This window comes from Equus asinus, chromosome 4 (assembly GCF_041296235.1).
Source record: "Equus asinus isolate D_3611 breed Donkey chromosome 4, EquAss-T2T_v2, whole genome shotgun sequence".
Taxonomy (NCBI): Eukaryota; Metazoa; Chordata; class Mammalia; order Perissodactyla; family Equidae; genus Equus; species Equus asinus.
The window spans coordinates 75,953,774-75,976,744 of record NC_091793.1 but is presented as its reverse complement, the minus strand read 5'-3'; the positions used below and the strand labels follow the sequence as shown (position 1 = coordinate 75,976,744).

General features: G+C 37.8%; 1 protein-coding gene across 1 annotated transcript in view; it reads left to right on the top strand.

The window, feature by feature from the left end:
- Positions 1 to 6,510: 6,510 nt before the first annotated feature.
- Positions 6,511 to 22,971, top strand: part of DPP10 (dipeptidyl peptidase like 10) — a 1,237,611-nt gene continuing 1,221,150 nt past the window's right edge. Inside the window, exon 1 of the mRNA XM_044769066.2 lies at positions 6,511 to 6,709. Within this exon, the coding sequence (XP_044625001.2) occupies positions 6,650 to 6,709 (60 nt within the window). The 5' untranslated portion in view covers positions 6,511 to 6,649. The remainder of the gene's footprint in view (positions 6,710 to 22,971) is intronic.

Genomic DNA, 22,971 nt, shown 5'->3' with positions numbered 1-22,971 from the left:
AATGGCTAGAATGGAAGAAAAAATGTTCTGAATTTGGGTCCTTTAATTGCACTCCCCAAAGATTACAAAAATTTAATTTTTTTTAATGCTTCTGCTTGGATTTTTATTCTGGAAGATTTGTCTTTTGACCATAATCTTGTTGAGGTAGAAGAAAATTTCCAAATGAGCACTGTGTTCTCTTGTATGATGTACAACATGCCGAAGTTACAAACCACATCTGCTATGGCACCTCTTTACTGCTGCAAACGTACAAGTTAGTCGCCCAAGTTGGGCACAGTTAAAGATATTTGTTTACCATGTGTTTACTGTGTGAAAGAGACGGGACTAGCCCTGGAAGTCAAAGGCTCTGCACTCTGCTGGCTGGGAGGTGCACAGGGCATGCAGTGGGATCCAGGCCTGCCTGCCTACTAAAGCTCTCTAAATGATAATAATGATTGCTTTATCGGGCTCATCAATTATCTTCATCAAATGTGACCTCCTTGCAGGTCGTAAATGTTGGGACAGGCCTCAGAACAGGAAAGATTGAGAAAAGAAGGAATGGGTGACCAGGGAGCTAGCGTCAAAGTTCTGAATAGTCAAATCCTGGAACTTTAGCATAGTGTAGGGTGGCTTAGGGGACTACTGTCACTAATAGCTGAACTGGATGAAGTAGTCTGTTCCTGGGTGTCCGGGGAACTATAGTGCAGTGGAATTTATGTGTGCATTTCTGTCTTTACAATGATTTATGACTTTGGCCATAGACACAATTTATTGAAGGCATTTGTCAGCAATTGCAGAGCAGAAATTGTTATGCTTACATGAGTTACCGCCGGTGTTTATTTCTATGTATTATATGTATTCATGGCAATATCTGTATATAGAATTGGACATTTCTATGGCACTTTTGGGGGTCCTGTTTGCTGAATTATTTCAACTGGAGAAGTAGAGGTTAGGAGAGCTCCAAAAACCTCTCATGAGAAAATCATGGCTGTCTATTTTGGGGTTCTATAAATTTAGGGTTTGGATAACATTTTCAGATGGCAATTTTGCAAAGAGAATTATTCTCCAAAATATAAATGTCATTATTAAAAATGAAAGCATAAGACTGAATAACATTAGCAGGGATAATGTTGTGTCTTTCCATTGGTGTGGAACACCACTTTGGGCAAGAAGTAATTTCTGAGATGTTTATGTTTAGTTCCAGTTGGTGAGGAGGAGGGAGAAGAGAAACCTGTCAGGAATGTCGGTCAGCTGATCTGTAACAGTGATGCACCCTAAGGTCCATTTGCCTCATTTATAATGTATACCCAGTGTATTTGGAAGTCAGAGATCAGCCAAATGTCTAGCATGAGGAGTGCTGGCCAAGAAATGAAACAAAGAATGAAGAATGAAAAAAGATCTAGGAGCCAATCCAATAAAAGGAGATGCAAAGAGGAGCAATTCACACTCGTTAATGGCTATTGGGTTATTTCTTATTGGATGTTGTAATGGGGAGCCAGATTGAGACATTGACTGGCATAAACTAGACAATAACTTCAGTTACTTATCAATTTTAATCCCTCTTTACATCTATCTGGCTTTAGACAATGCCTCATGAGTGAGGGAGAATAGTGAAGCACTTCATTATTTAAATAGGAAGACAAATTGAAAATGTAAAGCAAGTGTTTCCCAGATTAGATTGACATACATCCATGGCTTTCTAAATTATCTTCATGATACCTTCAAAATATTGTTTAGCTGGCCTACTATGCAATGTGATTCTAAATAGATGGATTGTAGACAGTGAGTTATACAGTAGTTGACCTTCTAAAATGGAAATGAGTTCAGATATTTGTGTGTTTTTTTCCCATAAAATTGCATTTCAATGCTACTTGAGGGTTCATAGTACTATTGTTGGGCTTTTTCAAGCAGTCCTTGAAATGATTCCTGCTGAAAGAATACAAACTGTGAGTTTCACTTTTTGTTGTATTAGTGGAGTTAACAATGCTTAGAAGGATTAAGGATCTGTCTTTTATTGGTATAGCGCAGTGGTTAAGAGTATGTGTTCTGCATGCAGTCAGACCTACCTCCTCTGCCACTTATCAAGGCCCCTGGCCTTTGCAGAGTTATATATATCAGCAGGGGAAAAACCCACATGCTTAGCTCACATTCAACTGTGGTATTTCCTTGCAAATAAGGATTATTATAGGTGCGTGTCGTACGTTGAAGATCCAGAAAAAGATAGTATGAAAACAATGTTGATAATAGGACACATAGAATAAGGAAGTTCTGTCTTATATCTATCTACAGTCTCTTCCAAGCGAACTTACCATAGGCTGTAGAGACTGAGATATGGGCATGCTGGAATCCTGAGGCTAGCTGGCAGAGATAGGCACATGGCTCTGTGGCATGCAAAGAACAGCAATAGGGCTGTGGTTGTCATTAGGCCTGTTCACTGCAATTCTGATGCTGCTCCTCTTGGGGCACGTAGTGAAAGTCACTTCCTTGTTACCTAAACTTAGGTGTGACTATGAAGTGGCAGTGGACAATGTAAGTAGAGATGATATGTGCCATTACTGGGCAGAAACCTTTAAGTGAGAGCATGATTTGCCATATTTCCTTGCCTCTGCCATGTTGATTATAGAAGCTAATCTCAAGATGGAACCTCTATCCGACTGAGTTCCCTTAGTTGGAAAGAACCTCCCTGCCAACCTAGTTGTTTTAACATATGGCATCTTGAGAAATAAACCTTCATTATTTTAAGCCACTGAGATTTTTGAGATTATTTATTATTGCAGCATAACCTTGCCTATTTTGATTGATACACGTTGTTTCTAGGAAAGATCAATTCTTAAAGACAGTGAAGCCCAGAATGAGGCCAGTGACATCCACTAGGGTGAATTCAGGGGACAATCTTAAGCTGAGAAGATATCAGAAGCAGATATCATTTATAGAAAAAAAGGTGGCAGTCAGGAATTAGATGAGGGCCTTAAGTTCCAAGTCACTGAAGCTGACAGTTTGAAACTGCATTCCGGTTCTAGCAAAAATTGCAAATGACTCAGTGGACAGATAAAACAGAAGACGGGGATATGCACAGTGAGTGTTAAGATGAGGGGGTGGCTCTGTCATTATGTACGAGCTTGAATATTCTATATTGCACTCCAAATATCAAGGAAACAGCCTAATATGATTTCAGATATCATTCTCATTGACTAAGGCCCTGGGCTTGCCTAAGCTTGCAATAGGTAGATCATCCTTGTAACCAGCTGGTTAGGGCTAGGCCTGACAGGGCCTGAAACAAAGAACAATTGGTAGTAAAGTCTATCTAACAATGTAACAATGTATTTTCTAAAGGGATGTTTTCATTAAGCCAATTCTAGCTTTCTATTTCCCTGATCAAACAATAGTTGTTCAAGAAACATTATAGTTATATTTTCTAAAGTTAGTAGCCATCTTCCTTACTTTTTGGTGAGGAGGGTGGAAAAGACTCACTCCTAATTTTCCATAAACTGTGAAACCCTAAAATAACGTATTTTTAATATAATTATGGCTAGTCTTGGTTAAATCTGAAATTTGTTCTTTGGATTAAATTGCTTAAAGTTTATCCTTCACTGTGATTCACTGTATAGTGTTTCCTGAGTAGATCTAAACATTTTTAAAAATCGTACCATGTGAAAAGCTATGATGAAATTTTGCAGCTGTTTTCATACTCAACATATTGGACCAAATATATCCCAATTAGAGTAATTGTATATGAATTTATCTCTGTTAAATGGTATTTATAATTTCCCAGCATTTGGATAAAATTTTTTTAATTTCTCTCTTCTCTTGTTGTAGATTCAAGTTGAATGTATTAAGACAGAGCAGATTTCACAAAATTATGAAAAATCTACACATATGAAATATAAATGTTTTAAAATTATTATGGTCTTCATTTTCTTGATTTGTGAAATGATAATGTAACAGAAATGGAAAACAACATCCCAAATGAGACTTGGGTCATGTATTTTGTTCTGAACAATTGGTTTTTCTTTGGACTTAGAGATTGATATAATGATAGGCTGAGTAACATGGAAAGGGAGTATATTGTATATACTAGTTACCCCTTTCTCTTAATATGTGTTTTCTCCTTTTTATGTGTAAAACTCAACACTGGGAAAAGATTTTAGATGGTTTCTGGACACTTACCTATAGATGGTAATGCCAATATCTTTTTTACATCCTAACTGCCATTCAACTAAGGATGGAAAACAGTTCTGAAGAACTGTGGAAAAGGAATGAAATCTCATGTGACTACAGTGGTTGCAATCTGGCCCCCATGCTCACTTTGTGGGACGCATGTAAATGTTGGCTCTCATTGTGCCCAATTAAGAGTCATTGGAGTATTGATGGTACCTTCCACACTGTATAATTCTCTGATTTGGATGAAGAACTCAGTCTGAACTCTTGCACCCCACTCCCATGGCCCCCATGCCCATTCTACCTGGACTACCCAGATAATTTAGTTTGGAGGTTCCTCAGATATCTAGTACCAAGTACCATCTAGGAAAGAAGAGCTTAGCCAATCCTACTGATAGGATGTTCATTTCTTTGGAGATTATCAGACTGCTAACTATATGTTGAAATGTCCATTGGCTTGTTCATTGGGTCATATACTTTGTATTGTTTTTACTTCATTAATTTCTTTCCTTCCTTTTATTATTTTCTCCTCTATACTTTGAGTTTATTTTACAATTCTTTTTATAACTCCTTGAGATCAACATTAGCTTATTAATTATTAATTTTATAATGTTCTGCATTTCTAATCTGTATATTTAAATATATACAGTTCCCTCTAAATACTGATGTAACTGCATGCCACAAATTTTATATTTTTTAATTATTTTTGAATATATGTTTAAAAATTTTTAATATAAGTTCTTCTTTAATTTATTGATTGTTCAAAACACCACTGTCCAATAAAAATATAATGCAAGCCACAATGCCAGACATATTTGTGATTTAAAATTTTAACTTTTGAATTGCAGAATTTCTTGGTACTTTGTTTGTGCTCAATGTGATGCCTTGGTATGGCTACCCCAGAGTTTTGGATGCAAACTTTGTCTGGTTCTTAATGGCTCCATCTCCTTGCCCATGATTTTTTAATTCCTTTAATACTCCTGCTGTTAGCCTTTCTGGTTTCAGATTATCTGATCTTGCTACTATCTAAACCTTCCTTTCACCGTGCTACTAGAATGGTCACTCTTTGAAACTCAACCATTCTGAAACATTTGTGCTATTATGAGAATGTTTAGATCCATTTTCTATGTTGGAACAGGAAATATTTAAAAAAAATATATATATATATAAATTTAATTATGTCACCAAACTTACTGGTTTATTCCTTCTCACACTAGAGTTTATTTGCAATGTTCTTGGTCCACTCAAAAAGCTTTCTGAAAGCTTCATGAAGTTCAACATTATAAACATGGCACTTTACCAGGAGGATATATTTCTGATGAGTATAAAGTGTTGTTTCTCAAAAATATGTGTGAGACATATGCACTCAGCCTAGGTCACATCTAATACTTTATAGTAAATATTGTAAAATTGTGTCCTCCATTAAGTCAAGCCTACTGGATCTCTTATTTTCAAGTATGATGTGTTCATCCTAGTCCATGCTGATGTGACAATGGGGATTGGTGCTTCTGCGGAAACTTTATTTATAAGTATGTACGATTTGTTTTGTCTACAATATCATTTGAGGCAGAGAGGTAACTATTTGGGAAGTTGAACTGTCATGCGCTAACTATTAGTTTGTCCCAGGAAATAAAAAAAAAATGTGGCCTCAAGGAAAGAGATGGTTAAAAATAAAAAGGAAAGGAAAAAAGAAAGCATTTTCTTGCTTTGGTGCAACATCCAATAACTATTGTGTTTGAAAACTTCTTTATATATCATAAGCTTTCTCTCAGCTTACAGAATAGTCGACCTCTTGGCTGGCTGTTACTGCAGACTTTCTTAAATATCCATAGAGAATGTGAATCCTTTACCATACAGATGTGAAAATCTGCAATCTTAAATCAGGCAACAGGTCCTTTTCCAGCATTTACTGGTGTTTTGGCTGCAAACCACTACCCAGGAAGAAATAAAACATTATGCGAATGAGAATGAATTGTGATTAAAAAAAAATCCAGGTGAGAGAGAGACAGAGACAGAGAAAGAGAGAGAAAGAGAAAGATTTCCTGTGCACTGAAAAGAAGTGTGAACTTGGCTAGAATCAGGGGAGTTGATAGTATCCCTTTAAACTGTGGTACTGCAATTGATCTCTGTATGTTTTCTGGTATTCGTCCCTTTGGAAGGAGAATGAGAGCCAAGATCATTGGCTGTGCTGTGAAGCTGTCACATCTCAGTACTGAAAAGGCACAGTGCAAGTGAATTGAAACAGACTTTAGCTTTCTATTCCATATCGCCAAGAGCTTTAAGGATGATGAACCAAGTGAATGCTTTATTTAGGGCTAAGTGAGATACAGATCCCTCCAGTCTGACAGCGTTTCAGCCTCCGGAGTGAGAAAGCAGAAGCAACAGCAGCAGAAGCAACAGCAGTAGCAACAGCAACAGCAGCAGCTCCTGCTGAAGTCCGGTAAAGACAACTTGATCTCTAGTTCATCCTGGAACTCCACCTGGGATCGTGCACTGTCCAGGGTCCTGAAACATGAACCAAACTGCAAGCGTGTCCCATCACATCAAGTGCCAGCCCTCGAAAACAATCAAGGTAGGACCCAGATTTTCTCTCCTCTCTCTACTTCTACATATGTATCTTCTTTCATCTACCTAGCACACGGACATTGGTATGGCAGGACATTGACAGTGGAGATACCTAGTTGGTTTGAGTTTGAATCGAAAGTTGGATCTGAGTGAAGCATTTGGTTCTGTTTGCATTTGTGTGTAGACAGAAAGAGTAGTTCCCACTTAACTATTCTTTTACCTTGTTGACTTTTGATTTTTTGACTGAGAATCTGTCAATGCCATATTTCAGGAAGAAAGTTTAGTGAGCTTCTAGAAGAGTTTCTAGTCCACATTAGTTTTCTTGGTGGAACTGGTGAAGAATTTACAAACTACTGGAAACAAATAACATTTTAAATACAAATTTGATAACAGTATTTCATTGTCATATGGATTTGGGACTTTTTATCCTTTCCAAAGAAATGTACATCCTTCATTGTGAGAATTGAACTGGTGGTTATACTAAAGTGACTATAGTGAGTGAGTATAAAACACATGTTCATGTGTATGCTATCATATAACTCAAAAATCAGTGAGATAATTGGAGACATTCTGTAATTCAGGTGCTTATTTTAAATTTGAGGCTTGTATGATATGGTTAAAGGAAAAGGACCAAGCTCGGAATTTTACTATTCTGTTTTATTTTTAAGTAATGTTTACATCTATTTCTTTGTTCGTATTTGGGATGTTTTTACTTACAAGGACACTTATAAATAACCAGAGTTTCAATGAAGGAGTTACTCTATCTTGCCACTTATCTGTATTAGATTATTGTCTGTGTGGATGCTTTGCATCTTGGGGAAAAGTGATGGGTTTCTCTGGAACTCTTTTACAGAAAAAAACCTGATAAACTTGTGGATTATCCTTAGTTACTGCAATCTCTAATTCACATACAATTGTAAACCTTTTACTGAGATTCCAAAATTTGAGCAGACTGGCTTTTTATGATTACATTGCTTTTTGGTTTGTATCTCAAGCCTTTGAAAATACCACATAGACTGTAATTACAAGAGGAATCTAATTTTCAGCAATAAGTCTCTTTCTTGTGAACTTACCTACCTTTTGTTAGAGTCTTTCAGTGATAAATAGACCATAAACTGAACATTTTCCTCTATTTATCTGCAATTATTTTTAAAAGCAGTGAGGTTTCCAGAATATATCAAATGATGCATAATTAGACTCCCATCATATGTAAACACATAGAGTTAACTGAAATCATGAAGAACCCAAATTTAGACAATTTACACCATCTCTAATGGTAAAAGCAGGATCTTTTCAGGCATTGGATTTTCTGCAGTGTCCAAGTTTAGAAATAAAATGCTGAGCTTTAGGATTTAAGTTTTTCTCTGCATGTCAGATTCTCACATATCTCAATTATATAAGTATACCATCACGAAACAATCCTGAAACAGTACATATATGACAGTCCACATTGAGATATATAAACTCTAGAGGGAAATATGTGTTGTAGCCTAAAGTTGGATAGAATTATGACTGGCTTATCTACCTTTGAGTATGTTTAGAAAACCATAAAATAAACAGTGGTTTTCTATTTAAGTGTTTAAGGTCATAGGAATCAAGTGTTTTATTTACCCTTTTATTTATCGGTTAAGGACAAATGAGTGCTACTTTCTGGGACTTAAAATCATTGCCGTATTGGTGCTCTGGCATTGACTGCCCTCAGACAAACTGTGGAGGCAAAAAAAAGTGTTTCTAGTGTAAGGGTTTTGCATCATCTTGCTGATCTTGCAGATGCTGTTTTTTCATTCTAACTGCAGCCACTGGATTGAAATGAAAGGCATCATAAAAATCGGACAACCCACCACTTGGCAGTGTATTATATTAATGGCTTAATGAAGGAGTCTTGAATCAAAGTTCTGGGTGATTTGTTTAATTGTACAAGTTAAGTTCTTTTGTTCCCCCCCTTGATATTGCTCTGGGGAGTAAAAGATGCTTGTGATGTTCATAAAGTATATATAGTTGCAAGCATTAAACTATTAAGGGAGTAATTACTTGAGTATTTTTCAATTTGCAACAGTAAAAAGGGATGAGTGGAAAGCTCTCTTACTTCAAATTATGTGCTCAATTATGAAACATTTATGGCTTTTGGAATTTATACTAAAAGTGGCTATCTATATTTAGGTAATGCATTAGCCTATGAACAAAATGCAGTAACAATCTAAGAAAAAACTCTGTGATGAGGGGTTTTTGGAAAGCTATGAGATATTAGAGCTCAAAAGACTCTTTGAACTTTTACAATCTATGTTCTTTTGTTTCAAGCATGGTTTTTGAGAGTTAATTTTTCCTCGCTCTTAAAGTTACTATCTGAAAGTTTTAAATAAAACTCCCTTATGGAATCTGGTTGGCCTGCAGATAATGATAAGTGACCCACTTACTTTGGAGCTCTGGAAATACCCAGATACTTAATAACTTGTAAATTGCTCCATTTTAGAAATTCTGAAACCTCTAGGGACTTTTCTCCCATAGTTCAGTGTAATAATCCTCTCAGGAATTGTTCCCCATTGTCAGTGTAGTAAACACTGGCTGTTCCTTCTCTTGACAGTTTAACTACTGCTAAAAAGAATGTAATGGGAATGAAAGAAAATGAATTGCATTGACTAAAATTAGCTTTAAAGGCCAAAATGTGTAGGAGGAGAAGGAACAGGTGTGTGTGTGTGTGTGTGTGTGTGTGTGTGTGTGTGTTTTCCCCACTTGAAGTTTAAAAAATGATGATATCTGCAGCAGGTCAAATTCAGCAACTGTTGCCAATGAAGATTGCTTGTGGTCATTGTGGTGGCAGAGTTGGAGAAGGAGGGTTGGAGAGGAGTCATAATGGAATAAAATGTTCAACATTATTCAGCTGGCTTGACATTTCTTTTTGGCATTCTCCAGCTCAACCAGTCCCTGACACATTTTTTTCTGATGTACTTGAGCAGGTATGTTTCTATAGTGAAAACTGATAAGAAAGAACAGAGCAGAGAAAGTCAAATAAAGGTGCCAGGCATGTTCTCAGATGACTTTGGACGGAATGCTGAATGCAATGCACTCATAAAACCCTCTCTCATTTCAGAGTTTGTAAAGCAATAAAACTTTTCCTGAAATGACTGCAAATCTTCCCATCAAGGTAGCAGTACTCTAAAAAGAATCTCTCACTCTGAGTTCTGTAATGGAAAGTTTTAAGGACTCTCTGGGAATGCTAAATACAGATCTAATCTTGGCTTATTATAAACTTGGTTTCTAAAGAATTGTCTCCACATTGGGCAACAAACTTGGATTTTTATTCCCTGTCTTGGCTTCTCTTATTTACACTGAAAGCAAATTAAAACCTCTAGTTAAATCTCTAGTTTTGGTTTACTTTTTTTCCAGTGAAATTGCAAATTTAGAACTTTGCTTAAAAAAGTGAGAATTTTTTTATGTCTTTCATATTTTAATATAAATCTAGCATCTCTGTATTTCTAGGGGTGGTAAATGAAATCATCTATCCTTTTTTTGAAGTTAGAAGTTGTGTGTGAATTAACGGGGTTGGTGATTCCTGGATCAGGAATCATATATATTTTATTTTATTATGGATACTCCAAAATATAGTACACATATTTCTCTACTTTTCCTGTCTAGTGACCCTTTTCTATCAGTCTCTCTCCTTCCCTTCCCTCTTTTCAAAACCTGCCTTGTTAGTTCTATCACTTTCTTCACACTCAGGTTCCAAGTTCTATGCAGAAAAGAATCCCAAGATCTAAAAGTTCTAGGTTCTTTGTACATACTCCTGCTGGAGTGGCTGCAATTTTTGCAAAACATATTTGAAGTTCTCTTTAGGATTTTTATTGTCTTCAAAGTAGAACATTTATGAGCAGGCAAATTCTTCCTTTTCATGATAATTTTGACTGCCTTTTATATTGAAGCGTTATTATGCAAGTAAAGGCTTTTTCCCCTTACTACGTCTAGCCCACAGCCTCATCCAAAATTCTAGTATAAGAAACTGGAGATAAAATAAGGGAGCAAAAGAGAGTGAAAATCTTATCACAAGTATTTTTTATTAAATCTGTAGACTCAAGGGCATGATGGTTAGAAAATGATTTCTGTCTTTAGCAAATTGGTATTTTGGGTTGTGGCATTATGATGAGTTGACATGGTGAGATTGGCTTGGAATTGCACCCACTGACATCTTACTGGTTGTTAATTCCACAGCCTTTGGCTAAAGAATGGGTACCACCTCTGTATTTCACATGGTACTTGGGCTGGTGTTGCAATTTAGTCTCAAAGAGTATTTCATAATTAACTATCCAAATTACACCCACAAAAAATTAGCAATACAAAGAACATATAAGAAAAAATTCCAGCTGTTTGTGTTGTCATAATGTCATTGGCACATTGGGTTCTTGTCCCCCAGGACAGAAATCAAGAGAGTCAAAAACCAGCAGTAGAAAAGTAAAAGCTTATTAGCTTGTACACAAGGGAGGCACAAGAGAACTAGTGCAGAAAGGAAAGGGGCAAGTGACTGGCTTGTTAGGGAGAGGGATGGTGGGGCTTTTTATTACACAAAGGCTGGGGAGGAGCTCCTTGTCATGGCATGTAGAGGTAGGGTTTTTCTTGTGCTTGCACTGTTGTTCGACATGCTATCACATGTGATGCATGTATTGTTAGCATGCTAGGTGTCCACCCCGGGTGTGATTTTTAGTATGATAATGGGGCTGGGGTCACCTTCAGACAACTCCTGGGTTCTGGGGTGCATGTGTAAGGCCAGGAAAGTCCTGAGGCTGCAGAATGTGGATCTTGGTGGTGTCTATCTAATTCTCTTAGCTTGCTGATTGGTTGGGGCTTTATCTTGTTAGGCCAGGGGCCTTGCGGATGACTACCTCATTAGGCTGGTTCCTGTCTCAACAACATGCAAAATGTAACATCCCTCCAATTTCACTATTGTGTGAAATTCTAAGTGCAAAGATTATAATATGCTTCTATAGTGTACCTTGTCTTAGAGAGTCTTCTTAGTCCTAATCCTAAGGACTTTAGTCGTAAGGGGAAAAGAGGAAAGAAACTTTATTAAATTATGATCTCAACACAGACTCAGATGTACTAAAGGAAGAGTTATCACCAGTATTCAGTGAACCCTACAGTTCCATTTGGCAAGGTACAGATTTTCCTTCAGCATTAGGAGAATGGGCCATTCTCTTAAGTGGTGATATTTGAAAAAACCAGGAGAGAAGACTAACAAAAATTAGAAGAAGGATGTTGTATGTGTGAGAATTTTTTCTCTCTCTTAGAAATGGTGTACATCTTTTTAATTATTCTGACACAACTTCCTCTTATGCTTAAGGCAAAAATCACAGCCTGTGATAAACATGAATAGAACCACAAGTTAGAAATACTGCTGATGACCAATTTATAGTCATTTACGATTTGCATTTATGACCAAGTATTTAAACTTTAAAAGATTGTAAGACAATTTTATTCCAAATGATTATAAATTCAACTGTTTTCAAAAGGAAGTGTTCAAGATTTTTATTTTCTTTTTAATAAAGAGTGACAATGCTAAAATAATTGGTAAGTTTGTTACTTTATTGTTTTTTTCATAGTAAAATAGCAAGTTTATTTTTTTTATTTGACATTTATAGTTTTTGAATGGCAACTTTTACTTTGAGGAAGTATTGTCATAAAATGTATTTTTGAGTAAATCAGAAAGGCTTTTGAAAATATTTAATATTACTTTATTTGCTTTTTGGAAAAGTAAGATATTAATAGTTTTCTGCAAACTCATGTTTTGGTCAGGTAGTAAAAATATTCTTGATGATAAATTTGTGATGACAAATCACTAATTGTCCCTGAAAAGATATGGTTCTACAAATGTAGCATGAAATAAATAAGCTCAAGCTGTACTTCTCAAGTGTGGTCCCCTGTCCAGCAGCATTAACATCCCCTGTGAACTTGTTAGAAATGCAAATTTTTGGGCACTACCCAAACCTAATCCATTAGAAACTCTGGGGGTAGGGCCCAGCAATTGGTGTTTTAACACGCTCTCTGGGTGATTTGACACTAAAGTTTCAGAAACACTGAGCTAAAGGACTACTAAATAAGACACACTTGTGCTTGTCCTCCTGAAAGAATGGTCTGTGTTTGGATATCACAGATGGAGCCTGACAACTTCAAAATGATGCTTAGGGTTATTAAATAACATAAATTCTATTAAAGTTGAGATCTCATTGGGTGCATCTTTTTTATCCCTCACAGGGCTTACTTGACACAAAGCCTTTCACATAGTAGACATTGAATAAATTTTTGTTGATTATTAAATGATTATTAAGTTCTCTCGGCTTTTAAATGAACTAAATAAATGTTTAAGACCATGTAAACCAAATTGGAAGCCTTGCTCTGTTTTTCAAATTTATAACAAATTTCTCAAAAAAGTGTATTGACATTTTGTTTGGCTTGCAATGGTTTTGTTCTCTGACTCCGGTTTGAGGCCATCTGGCAATCAACACTTTTTGGTAACTAGGGAGATCCATAGTCACACTAAATAGAATGTGTGCTGGACAAGTGTTTCCCTTCTTGCCAGCTTGAGCTGTAATTTAGCAACACAATGGTAGTCAGAAATATCACAATAGCCTTTCTTCTCTTCATAAATGTTCTTCAGCCCTTGGATACATGCCATGCTGGGGGATATAACTGGCAACAGTATACCACAGTTGGAACAAAACTAATCATCATTTTCAAAACTGACCTCATATGGACAGACCTGGCATGGTGTTACATTAGCAGAACTAGATTTAAGCTGGGAGGTAAGCCCTGAAATAAAAGAAGTTTACCTTCTGAACAGGCTTATCTCTTGGAAATTCTTCACAGAACTCATATTTTTGTGTGTTTGTTTTTTAGTTATGGTCGGGAAGAAAGATCGCACCTACACAGCCCACCCTACTACCTGCAAATAGAGCAAAAGGCAAACTGGTTGGGTTTTCCTTTGGAGGGTCATTCTTAACTTGAATTCTCACTTTCCCTGCACCACAATGAATCATGTGGCCTTGGGGAAGGCAATTAACCCTGTTAAGGCTTTTCTTCCCACTAACAGAAGGGCAATAAACTTAAATTATCTCCCAAAACAAAAATGCTATGTAAGTGCTTTGTATTATAATTTGTTCTAGTAGCAATTTTTAAGGGATATGACATTTTCATAGAGAGGTGTATAGTGAGAATCAATTTTTATGACATAAAAGCTGAGAATTTTATTTGCAATTATTATTAACTATAATGATGATAAAAACTCATTTTGAAGTCACCAGAGAGCTGAAAAGTATCTTCTAATATTGTAGTAACATCTGCAAGATTTCATCATGGACCTATACCAGGAAGGTAGAGAAAGAAGGAGATTGAGTTTAAATGTCATCTAAAGGAGTGATTAATTCAATAAAAAATGCAATTACTCATCCATGTGCTGTGCTACAAAAACGGGAGATACATGGGATAGCTGCATGGATTGTACATGTGGTTGAATTGAGGAGAAGTTTTATCATGATATGGATACAGCCTTCCTACTACCTCTGGACTCACTGTTTCCTTTGCTTCATCTACCTTTCCACACAAAGGTGCTTTTAACAAACTCCTATCTTACTTGAAATCTAATATACAATTTACTTGGTGAAAGTAGTCAGACTCCCCTAGACAGACAGGCATGATCTCAACTAACCACCTATATTCTCACATAATCTTCTCTGTATCTGCTTAATATCAATTAATGTTCTGAGTTATAACTACTTGTTTCCATGTAGCTCTCTCTACTAGCTCATAAAGGGCTCTAAAGGGTCTCCGTCTTTTACTCTTGGTAATTCTGGTGCCTAGCCCAATAGATAATGCCTAAAAGGTGCTCAATTAAGATTCTTTGAATGAAAGTCAAAGAAGGCTACAAACTCATTTGTCTTCCCAAGAGATGCAGTCTGACTTTAGAGTTCAGAAACATACCAGTCTTCCATGACTTAAGCAGAAGAAACATTTTACTTTAAAATAGGTAAACAATGTTTGGAGAGATGACAAAGGGGACAACAGATATGCTAATCCTCTTGAGGATGAGTGGCTTCTGTAAATCAAAAGCAGGTTTTGCCTTATGAATGTCCTTCTACATTAGGGTTGAGGAAAGTCTGACTCCAAACAGAGACATTCTCTGACCCTATGTTTTGGAGCTTGGGTTAGCATAGCAGAAACAAATTATTGCTGATGATAAAGGATACGGCATTGTAGGGGGACTATTGGCTTTGGCACTTTAGTGAGGTTTTTTCCACTCAGAAACCTTAATTTCTAAGATGAATCACCACTGTTGGATTGAAAAACACCACTTCTCACAACTCTGGTTTCCAGGATTTTTACCTAAGAAAAATATGCTCCACTTTATTTTAATGGAAAGTAAATAGCATGAAAGTACTTATTACATTTAATAGATGGACCCTTTACTTGAATAATTTTTTTGAGATGGTGAATGAATTAGGGCAGAGAGACTATGCAAGACAGATATTCTTGATCAAAGAAGGACAGCTATGACAATATTTTTCCTTTATGTATATCCTCTGAAGGAAATAAAATCAGATAAAAGAACACACTCAAGAAATGTTGACTTTGGTTATGGGTGAGCATAGCATGCCTGATGGATAGAGACTTGGACTTGCTCTTTCATTGTTTCAGTCCTTCAACATTTAGTAAAAGAGGATTCAAATATGGATAGAGTGATACTGTTTGTTTTTAAGGAGGACAGCCTGGAATACAAATGAATACAATTACAGTATAAAGTGATAAGTGCTAGGTGGGGGAAATACAAGGTTTTTTGGGAGCATTCACAAAGCCTAAATCAGAATCCTACATAGGAGTTAGATTGATAAAAGGGAAGAAAATATTCCAGGCACAGAGAAAACATGTGCAAAAGATAAAGAAACAAGGCAATGTAACTGTCATGAAAGCATTTATTAGTTGAGACTGACTATATTGTAGAGTGCAAGTGACTAGGAGGGGTAGGAAATGAGGCTACAAAAACTTATGGGGGGCTGTATTTCGTGTTATCTTTCAGAATTTGACTGTATTCTGAGGGCAACGCTTAGAGGCAAGTAGTGTAAAGACAAGATCATGAGATCTAAATTCACGACCCAGTTCTGTGACCTTGGGACCCATTCCTGAGGTTTGTGTCTTTAGGTAGAAAGTAAAGATGGTGACACATTCCTGGTTCCTCTTTCAGGATAATCTAAATGTAAGATATTATTAGCCAGACAGGTGTTCCTGAAGGTAAATCTTAACAAGAACAAAAGATTTGTTCATTAGCTTGATTTAGTACCAGCTACTTTCATGAATGCTAATAATAACTGGTCTTTAAGTACTTAAATTTTGTGGCGACATTTTAGTACCAAGGAGTCTTTTTTGGCTAATGACAATCATTGAGCTGTACCAAAATTTTCTCTTTCAATATCTGAAGATAACATACAGATAACCATTTTTATGGTATATTGGTTTCTGATTGTCTTTTCAATGGCCGATGGTGCATGAATGACCTCTGTTAGTGGCGTTAGATTTAAGCATAAGAGGTGTCTGTAAATCTCAGATGTAGAGGTGGGAAAGTTCTTGCCTTCCTACTCTCCTAATAACATAAGCCATATAGTGTCTTTAGTACAGACACCTTGGGTTTCTTGAAGGATCAGGTCCAAAGGTCTCTCTCAGTGACTCACATCAGTTTTCAGAGGAGTCAGCAAAGATTGAAGCACATTTGATGTGCTGCAGTTCTACAACCGTAAAATTTTAGATGTTTCTTGGAGAACTCTATGCTAGACTCTCATTTTGCGTACAAGAAAGCTGAGGATTACAACAGGAAGTAGGTGAGCTGAGATTTGCCCCATGTATTCTTTTAAACAGGAACCACACACACACGTATATAAACCATCATACAGGATTGTCTCATGATTAACACTTGGTATGACTACAATGGTTTTTCTCCCCTTTCTACCCCTCACCCTTTAAATGATCATGGTCCTTTGAGATCTGGGGTAAGTTAAAAGAACATGTAGATTTTATTAGTCAAGATGCTTTTAGTTGAAAACACCAGAAAATTCTAAATGAATTGGTTAAAAGAATGAGAAAAAAATGATAATTTCACAAAATAATAAGTCCCTTGGTAGAGCACTTCAAGGGTCAGTTAATTCTGTGCTCAAATAGCATGACCTTGGACCCACGCAACTTGCACTATTCCATTTTGTCTTTCTCAAACTATCTTCTGTCATGGTTACTATACACCTGCTCCAGTTCCATAATTGGCCAGCAGACATGACAACTGACAATGTTCAATAGACAAAGAGAAGTTTCTTCCTTGGAGTTTCTTTCTAAGAAAGAGTCCCACACAGGTTTCCCCTCAACCCTTGTTGCCTAGAATTAAGTCCTACACTAATTCGGTATCCATTGCGCTTGAAGATGCACATGGTTAAGTGGAGGAAATAGAGGAAGAGCTTACTCAAATAAACATGGGGATCTGTTAGAAACAGTTAGGGAATTTGGGTTGTTTGGAGGGAAGAAACCAAAAATATGTACCACAGAGATCAGCAAGAAAGATTTTGGAATTTGATGATCATATAATGTATACCATACTGCTAATGACAGGCAAAACTGTGGTTCAAGCACTGTTTCAACAAGGTGTGATAAACCAAAATATAACATTGTCTCTGATTTCTTCACAGCAGAGACTTTTTCCATCACTTTTGAGCAAATGAGTGGGCAGTTTGTCTTCTTTGATATTAAATGACTAAGTATCTGAGCAATTTTTCTTTTTTTTGAGGAAGATTAACCCTGAGCTAACATCTGCTGCCAATCCTCCTCTTTTTGCTGAAGAAGACTGGCCCTGAGCTCACATCTATGCCCATCTTCCTCTATTTTATATGTGGGATGCCTGCTACAGCATGGCTTGATAAGTGGTGCATATGTCTGCACCGGGGATCTGAACCGGTGGACCCTGGGCTGTTGAAGCAGAATGTGAGAACTTAACCACTGCACCACCAGGCCGGCGCCTCCAAGCAATTTTTGCTTTGTGTTTTCATTTTGTTTTTTCTTTTTACATGTCTTTGGGCTTTTTTCTCTTTGGGTAAGATGAGGGGAAATAATGTTGATATTCTTCATCAAATAATTAGGGTTGTTCAGGCCTATCACAGTCACCTCTTCTCTGGTACCTTTAGGGCCTTGGAGCCCTCAAACCCTCAGGAACATTTAAACACCCAAATGCCTCCAAGGTTAAGAGGTAGCATAAAGTTTATGGTTAGATGTACAATTGAAACTGTGGTAACCAGAGAGACCATGCCTCACCGAAAGACATACCAGAGCAAACCCAATCCCCTTCCCAAAGAAATATCTTGGCGGGGTACTTATGATGGGATCATAGAATCTATGGGATCACACCAGAAACAATTTTAAGAGGGGCTCAGGACCTCTGGCTTGTGTGCTGTTGATAAATACCATGGATTTAATTACTAGATGCTGAACACCAACAGACTTCTGTCTCCCACCAAGTCCTCTCCCTTGACTTCTATTCTTAGATGTTGCTCTTTACTCAATATTGTCACTTAGGTGTCTAATAGATGCTATAAACTTATTACATTGAATCAGGACTTTTGATCCTTGCTGCCTACCTCTCTCTCAGCTAATTTCATTAAACGATACCACCATCTTCTTTTCAGAGGCTTAAGCCAAAGCCTAAGGCTCACCTTTTTGTCTCTTCTCTTCAATCCACCATCCAATCCATCAGCAAGTCCTATCCATTCTACCTCCTAAATGTACCTCTAGTCTAACCACTTCTCTCCACCTCCACCACCATCACCATCACCCAAACTCCCTGCACACTCACATTTCACCTGGATTGTGGCAACAACTTCAGAGGACTCCTGGCTTCCAGTGTGCTTTACCATAATTAACTCTCCACTCACTAGCTGAGTGGTGGTTTTAAAATGTTACTCTGATCACTTTGCATACCTGGTTTAAACTTTAACTTTGCTTTAAGAAAACAACCTCAGATCCTTAACCTTACTCTTATGACCTTCAGCTACCTGGTCCCTGTTTTTCCTTCTAACTATATTGTGTCCCATTCTCTGCCCCAACCCACTCTCATGACTATCCTCCAGCCAAATGGCCTCCTTCCTGAGCCTGAAACAAGCCAAGCACTTTGCCATACCATGGTCTTTGTGCTTGATGTTTCCATCATCCAGAACACTTTCTCCTATCACCTCCCGTAGCACCTTTCTGGTTTGAACTTAGGCCTCTTCTGATGAACCCTGCCCCTCTAGGTTGTGGTCACCCTTATGTTAGTGCTGCAGAAGCTCATAACCAGAGGTGATAATTGTCTTGTGTTATGCAGATAGTGTTGCTTCTAAGGTCTACCAGCCATGGGGGAGGTGAGCACTCTTACCTCCCTGAAGGCTTTTAATCTTTGTTATCTTCTCTATCAGGACCCTTGCAGAGGAGTGTATTTTATTATATGTTTATATAGGTCATACAGGTCATTTTACTATTGATCTTTGGTTTTATAAAAGAACATTTCTGGATTCTGTTTTCCAATTCTTTGCTTACCAATGTGTTAATTCAACACATATTTATTGAATATACAATAGACACAATGTTACACAAGTGAGGATACCAAAAGGCATACACACAGAGCCAGTCTTTAAGAAGCTTACAATCTAACTTCTTTCCCCCTCTCCTTTCACCTGGGATGAAGGAGGAGGACGTGGAAAACTAAGTCAGGGATGGAAATAGAGTGTGAATGTGCTCTGGGAGATCAGAGAAGGTGCCCCTTGCTCCAATTTGTAGAAAGGAATAACCTTTGAATTGAGACTTGATGAGGAAGCAATAGGATCTTGGTGAAGAATCTGAGGAGAAAGGGATGTTCCAGATGGTGGAATGTGTAAAAGCACACAGGTGAGGGAGACCACCATCATCATCATCATTGCGTCATGAACACACCATGATACACATGGTTCTAGGTTCCTTTCTGAGATATCTCTAAATCCCATGGTGACTCAGCAAGGAGGGAGTTCTTCTTCTCATTTTATAGATAAGGACATTAATCTTTTCAACGTCTCCCAGACGGTAAGAAGTGGAGCTCGTATTTGAACTCAGATAAGTTTGCTATAAAACTCAAGCTGACGGCTCAGGTTTCCTAGCTCCTATTTTAGAGTTCTCTCTGCTCCCCCATGTTCCCATGAGCTCTGAAAGACGTAGTTGCTGTTACCCAGGGCCCTCTGCTGTTTTAAGCCTCAAAGTTAAGCTTACTGTTTTCTCCCACAGGAATGTCTTGTGTCCCTCCTTTTTGCCTGCCTGGTAGATAGTGCTCGTCATTTTGAACTCACTTCACAGGGAATTCACCTCTTCTCTGAAGCTCTGCCTCTTCCTCACTCTCTCCTTTCCAGCCCCAGGAAGACTTCTTGCTTTGTATTTCACTGGACCTGCAACACACCATTGCCTTGACATGTATTTATCTTCTTATCCTCTCCTTTTACCTTTTTCCTTATCCTATCCACCTTCTGCCATCCATCTCATCTACAGCTAGACTGCAGGCTCCTGGAGGCACAGGGAGTATCTCATTTGTCATTGTGACTTTAGCGTCTATTACTGTCCCTGACATGGAGTTTGCACTCAAAAAGGGCTTGCTGAACGAAGGAGTGAGTAAGTGGAGGCCATCCAATATGGAGAATGATATGTTACTGCTCCAGAATATTCTTCATAATATTAATGTTTCCTTTCATTTGATATATAGTCACATGGCTCTCAATCTGGCAGAAAATATAAGTATTAGAAATGAAGTCAAATGTTCTTTGCTTTTTCCAAGGATTTTCTCCTTTATTGTGCATGTGTGTGTGAGAAAATATAGAGTTGAGTTTTAAAAATGGAAATATAGCTGTAGTTGGCTTACTGCTAAGTTATTTCATTAGTGTTTAGCCGGAAAGGTTTTAAAGTGATTTCAAATGTGGAGAAATTATTTTATGTGAGAAGAAAATGTCTTCTGAGAGCCTACTCTGTGCCAGAAATTCTAATACCAACAAATTCATTTATTTTTCACCACTTTCCTCCTAAGGAAAGTAGTGGGGACCAGTATTTTAAATAGTTGGTCTTGGTCAAGCCCTCTGCATTCAGTACCTCTTTTAACAGTGCAGGACAGACATGGTCCTCATTCTAGCAAAAAATATTAAGGACTTAATCATCTGAGTAAGGAAGAGGTAAAACCAGGTCTCACGCTGGTCCCTCCTTGTCTCCACAGTTCAAGCCCCTTGCATTAGACTACGTGGTAATATTGCTTATGGAAAATATCCAATTTAAGGGTCTTCCCTCTAAAGCACATAGGCACTTGGTTCTCCAGGCAATCACTGCATATAGACAGATTTGCCTTTGCAAAGTCTCACATTTTCGCTGTCACCACCACACTTTAAGTCCTCATCACATATCACTAACAGATGGGGCCAACTGGAAATAGCAGAACTGGGAACCCAGAATTCAATGAAGCAGGAGAAACAATACAGAGTCCAGAAAGTGCATCTCATGGGAATACCAAGTAAGACATAACAACATATGCTAATTTCAAAGGATAGTCTAGGGTCTGGGAGAGACAAGACATTCAGGAGCAAAATCAAGTTCACACAGGTATGAAAGAACAGTGATTTTAACTTAATTTGGACTAGTGATTTCTTAAAAGTAGAGAGCCAAGCAGAGGAATCCATAGCAATTTGGGCCTAGCTAGAGCCAGAATAAGAATATCAACAACAACCACCACCAGAGAAACGTGGGTGCTCCAAGTATTTGCAAAACACTTTTAGATAGTTTCCTATTGAATGCTAACTGCAATCCTGTAAAACACATATACTTATTGTCGATAGGATATAACAAAATGAAGAAGGAAATGTGTGGTGTTGGAATAAGAGTAATAGCAGTATGTAATGAATGAGGTATACGTTATACAGTTTTATAAATTGCAATAAATTTTGGAAAGGCAACTGCCAAGAATGTGGTTGTGATTGTCTAGACAAATACTTGGAGCATTTAAAGTGCTGGGCTTAATTTTTCCTGGTCTGCAAAATAGGGCAAAGGAGGCGGCTTACATTCTGGATACCATTTGAGTGCAATAGACCAAGGGCATAGTGAAGCTAGGACCAAGGGAGGCAAAGACAGCAACAAATATCATGTCACACTGCACGTGTGCTGTTCCTGGCTGCTATGGTCATAGAGTCCAAGTTCTGCTGCTGACGGCACAATAAGAAAACCACAGGTGAAGGTACAGAACAGTTGGTAGAAGTAGAGCTATACATGTCCTATCTAGCTTCATCTTGGGGGAAGATTTGAGAAAGAATTTGAAATGAGTTTGTGGGATAGACCAAGAGTAAGATCTAGTGGGGGGTCTTAGGTAAATAAATAAAAACTGAATGTTCAAATGATACCAGACACAGTGTATCTGTTGTATCTTCCACAGAGACTGTCAGTCAATGAAATAAACTCACGATTTCCTGTGTCCATTTGGTCTCACTTTGTCTAACTCAGAATTTCTCAACCTCAACCCCAATGATACATTGGATCAGATCACTCTTTGTTGTGATAGCTGTCCTGTGTGTCGTAGGATGTTTAATAGCATCTCCGGACTCCACTTGTCACTAGCACCCTCCCATTGTGACTAAAAGGTCTTCAGACATTGCCAAGTATTCTCTGGGAAGCAAGATCAGCCCTGGTTGAGAACCATTGACCTAACTGGTGGCCATTGCTACAGGCGAGGGAAGTCTGGGACTGGAAGTAAATGTGTCTCATTCTGGTCTTGTGGCTTTTTTGAATTGAGAGCCACTGTGACAGTCTATCCCAGGGCCTTTCTGATTCTGAGGTTGGTTGAACCACCCAAAGAGTGCTCAGAGTGTCGAATAATTATCAGCCAGCATTTATGGAGGGAGGAATTGAGTCAGAGAACTAGAACTCTGTCCCCAAATCACATGGAGGAACTGACGCTTGAACTCCAGTCATAACACTCTGTAAACTGTCTCCTTTCTCTACAAGTGTCTTTTATCCTACACTTTGCCTATCCCCAAGCCTTAGGTATTGAGGAAAAGGCAAAATAAGTAGGACTTTAGGTCCTCCTGCATTTCCACCCCATCCCTGCTCTCACCTTGACCAAGCAGCACGACTATCACGATCCCATGTGATAGTTATTAATGGTCCTGTTAAAACAATAACATATAAAATCCTCTACATTATCCTTTATGCCTGATTGGACTTAGGGAAGACAAA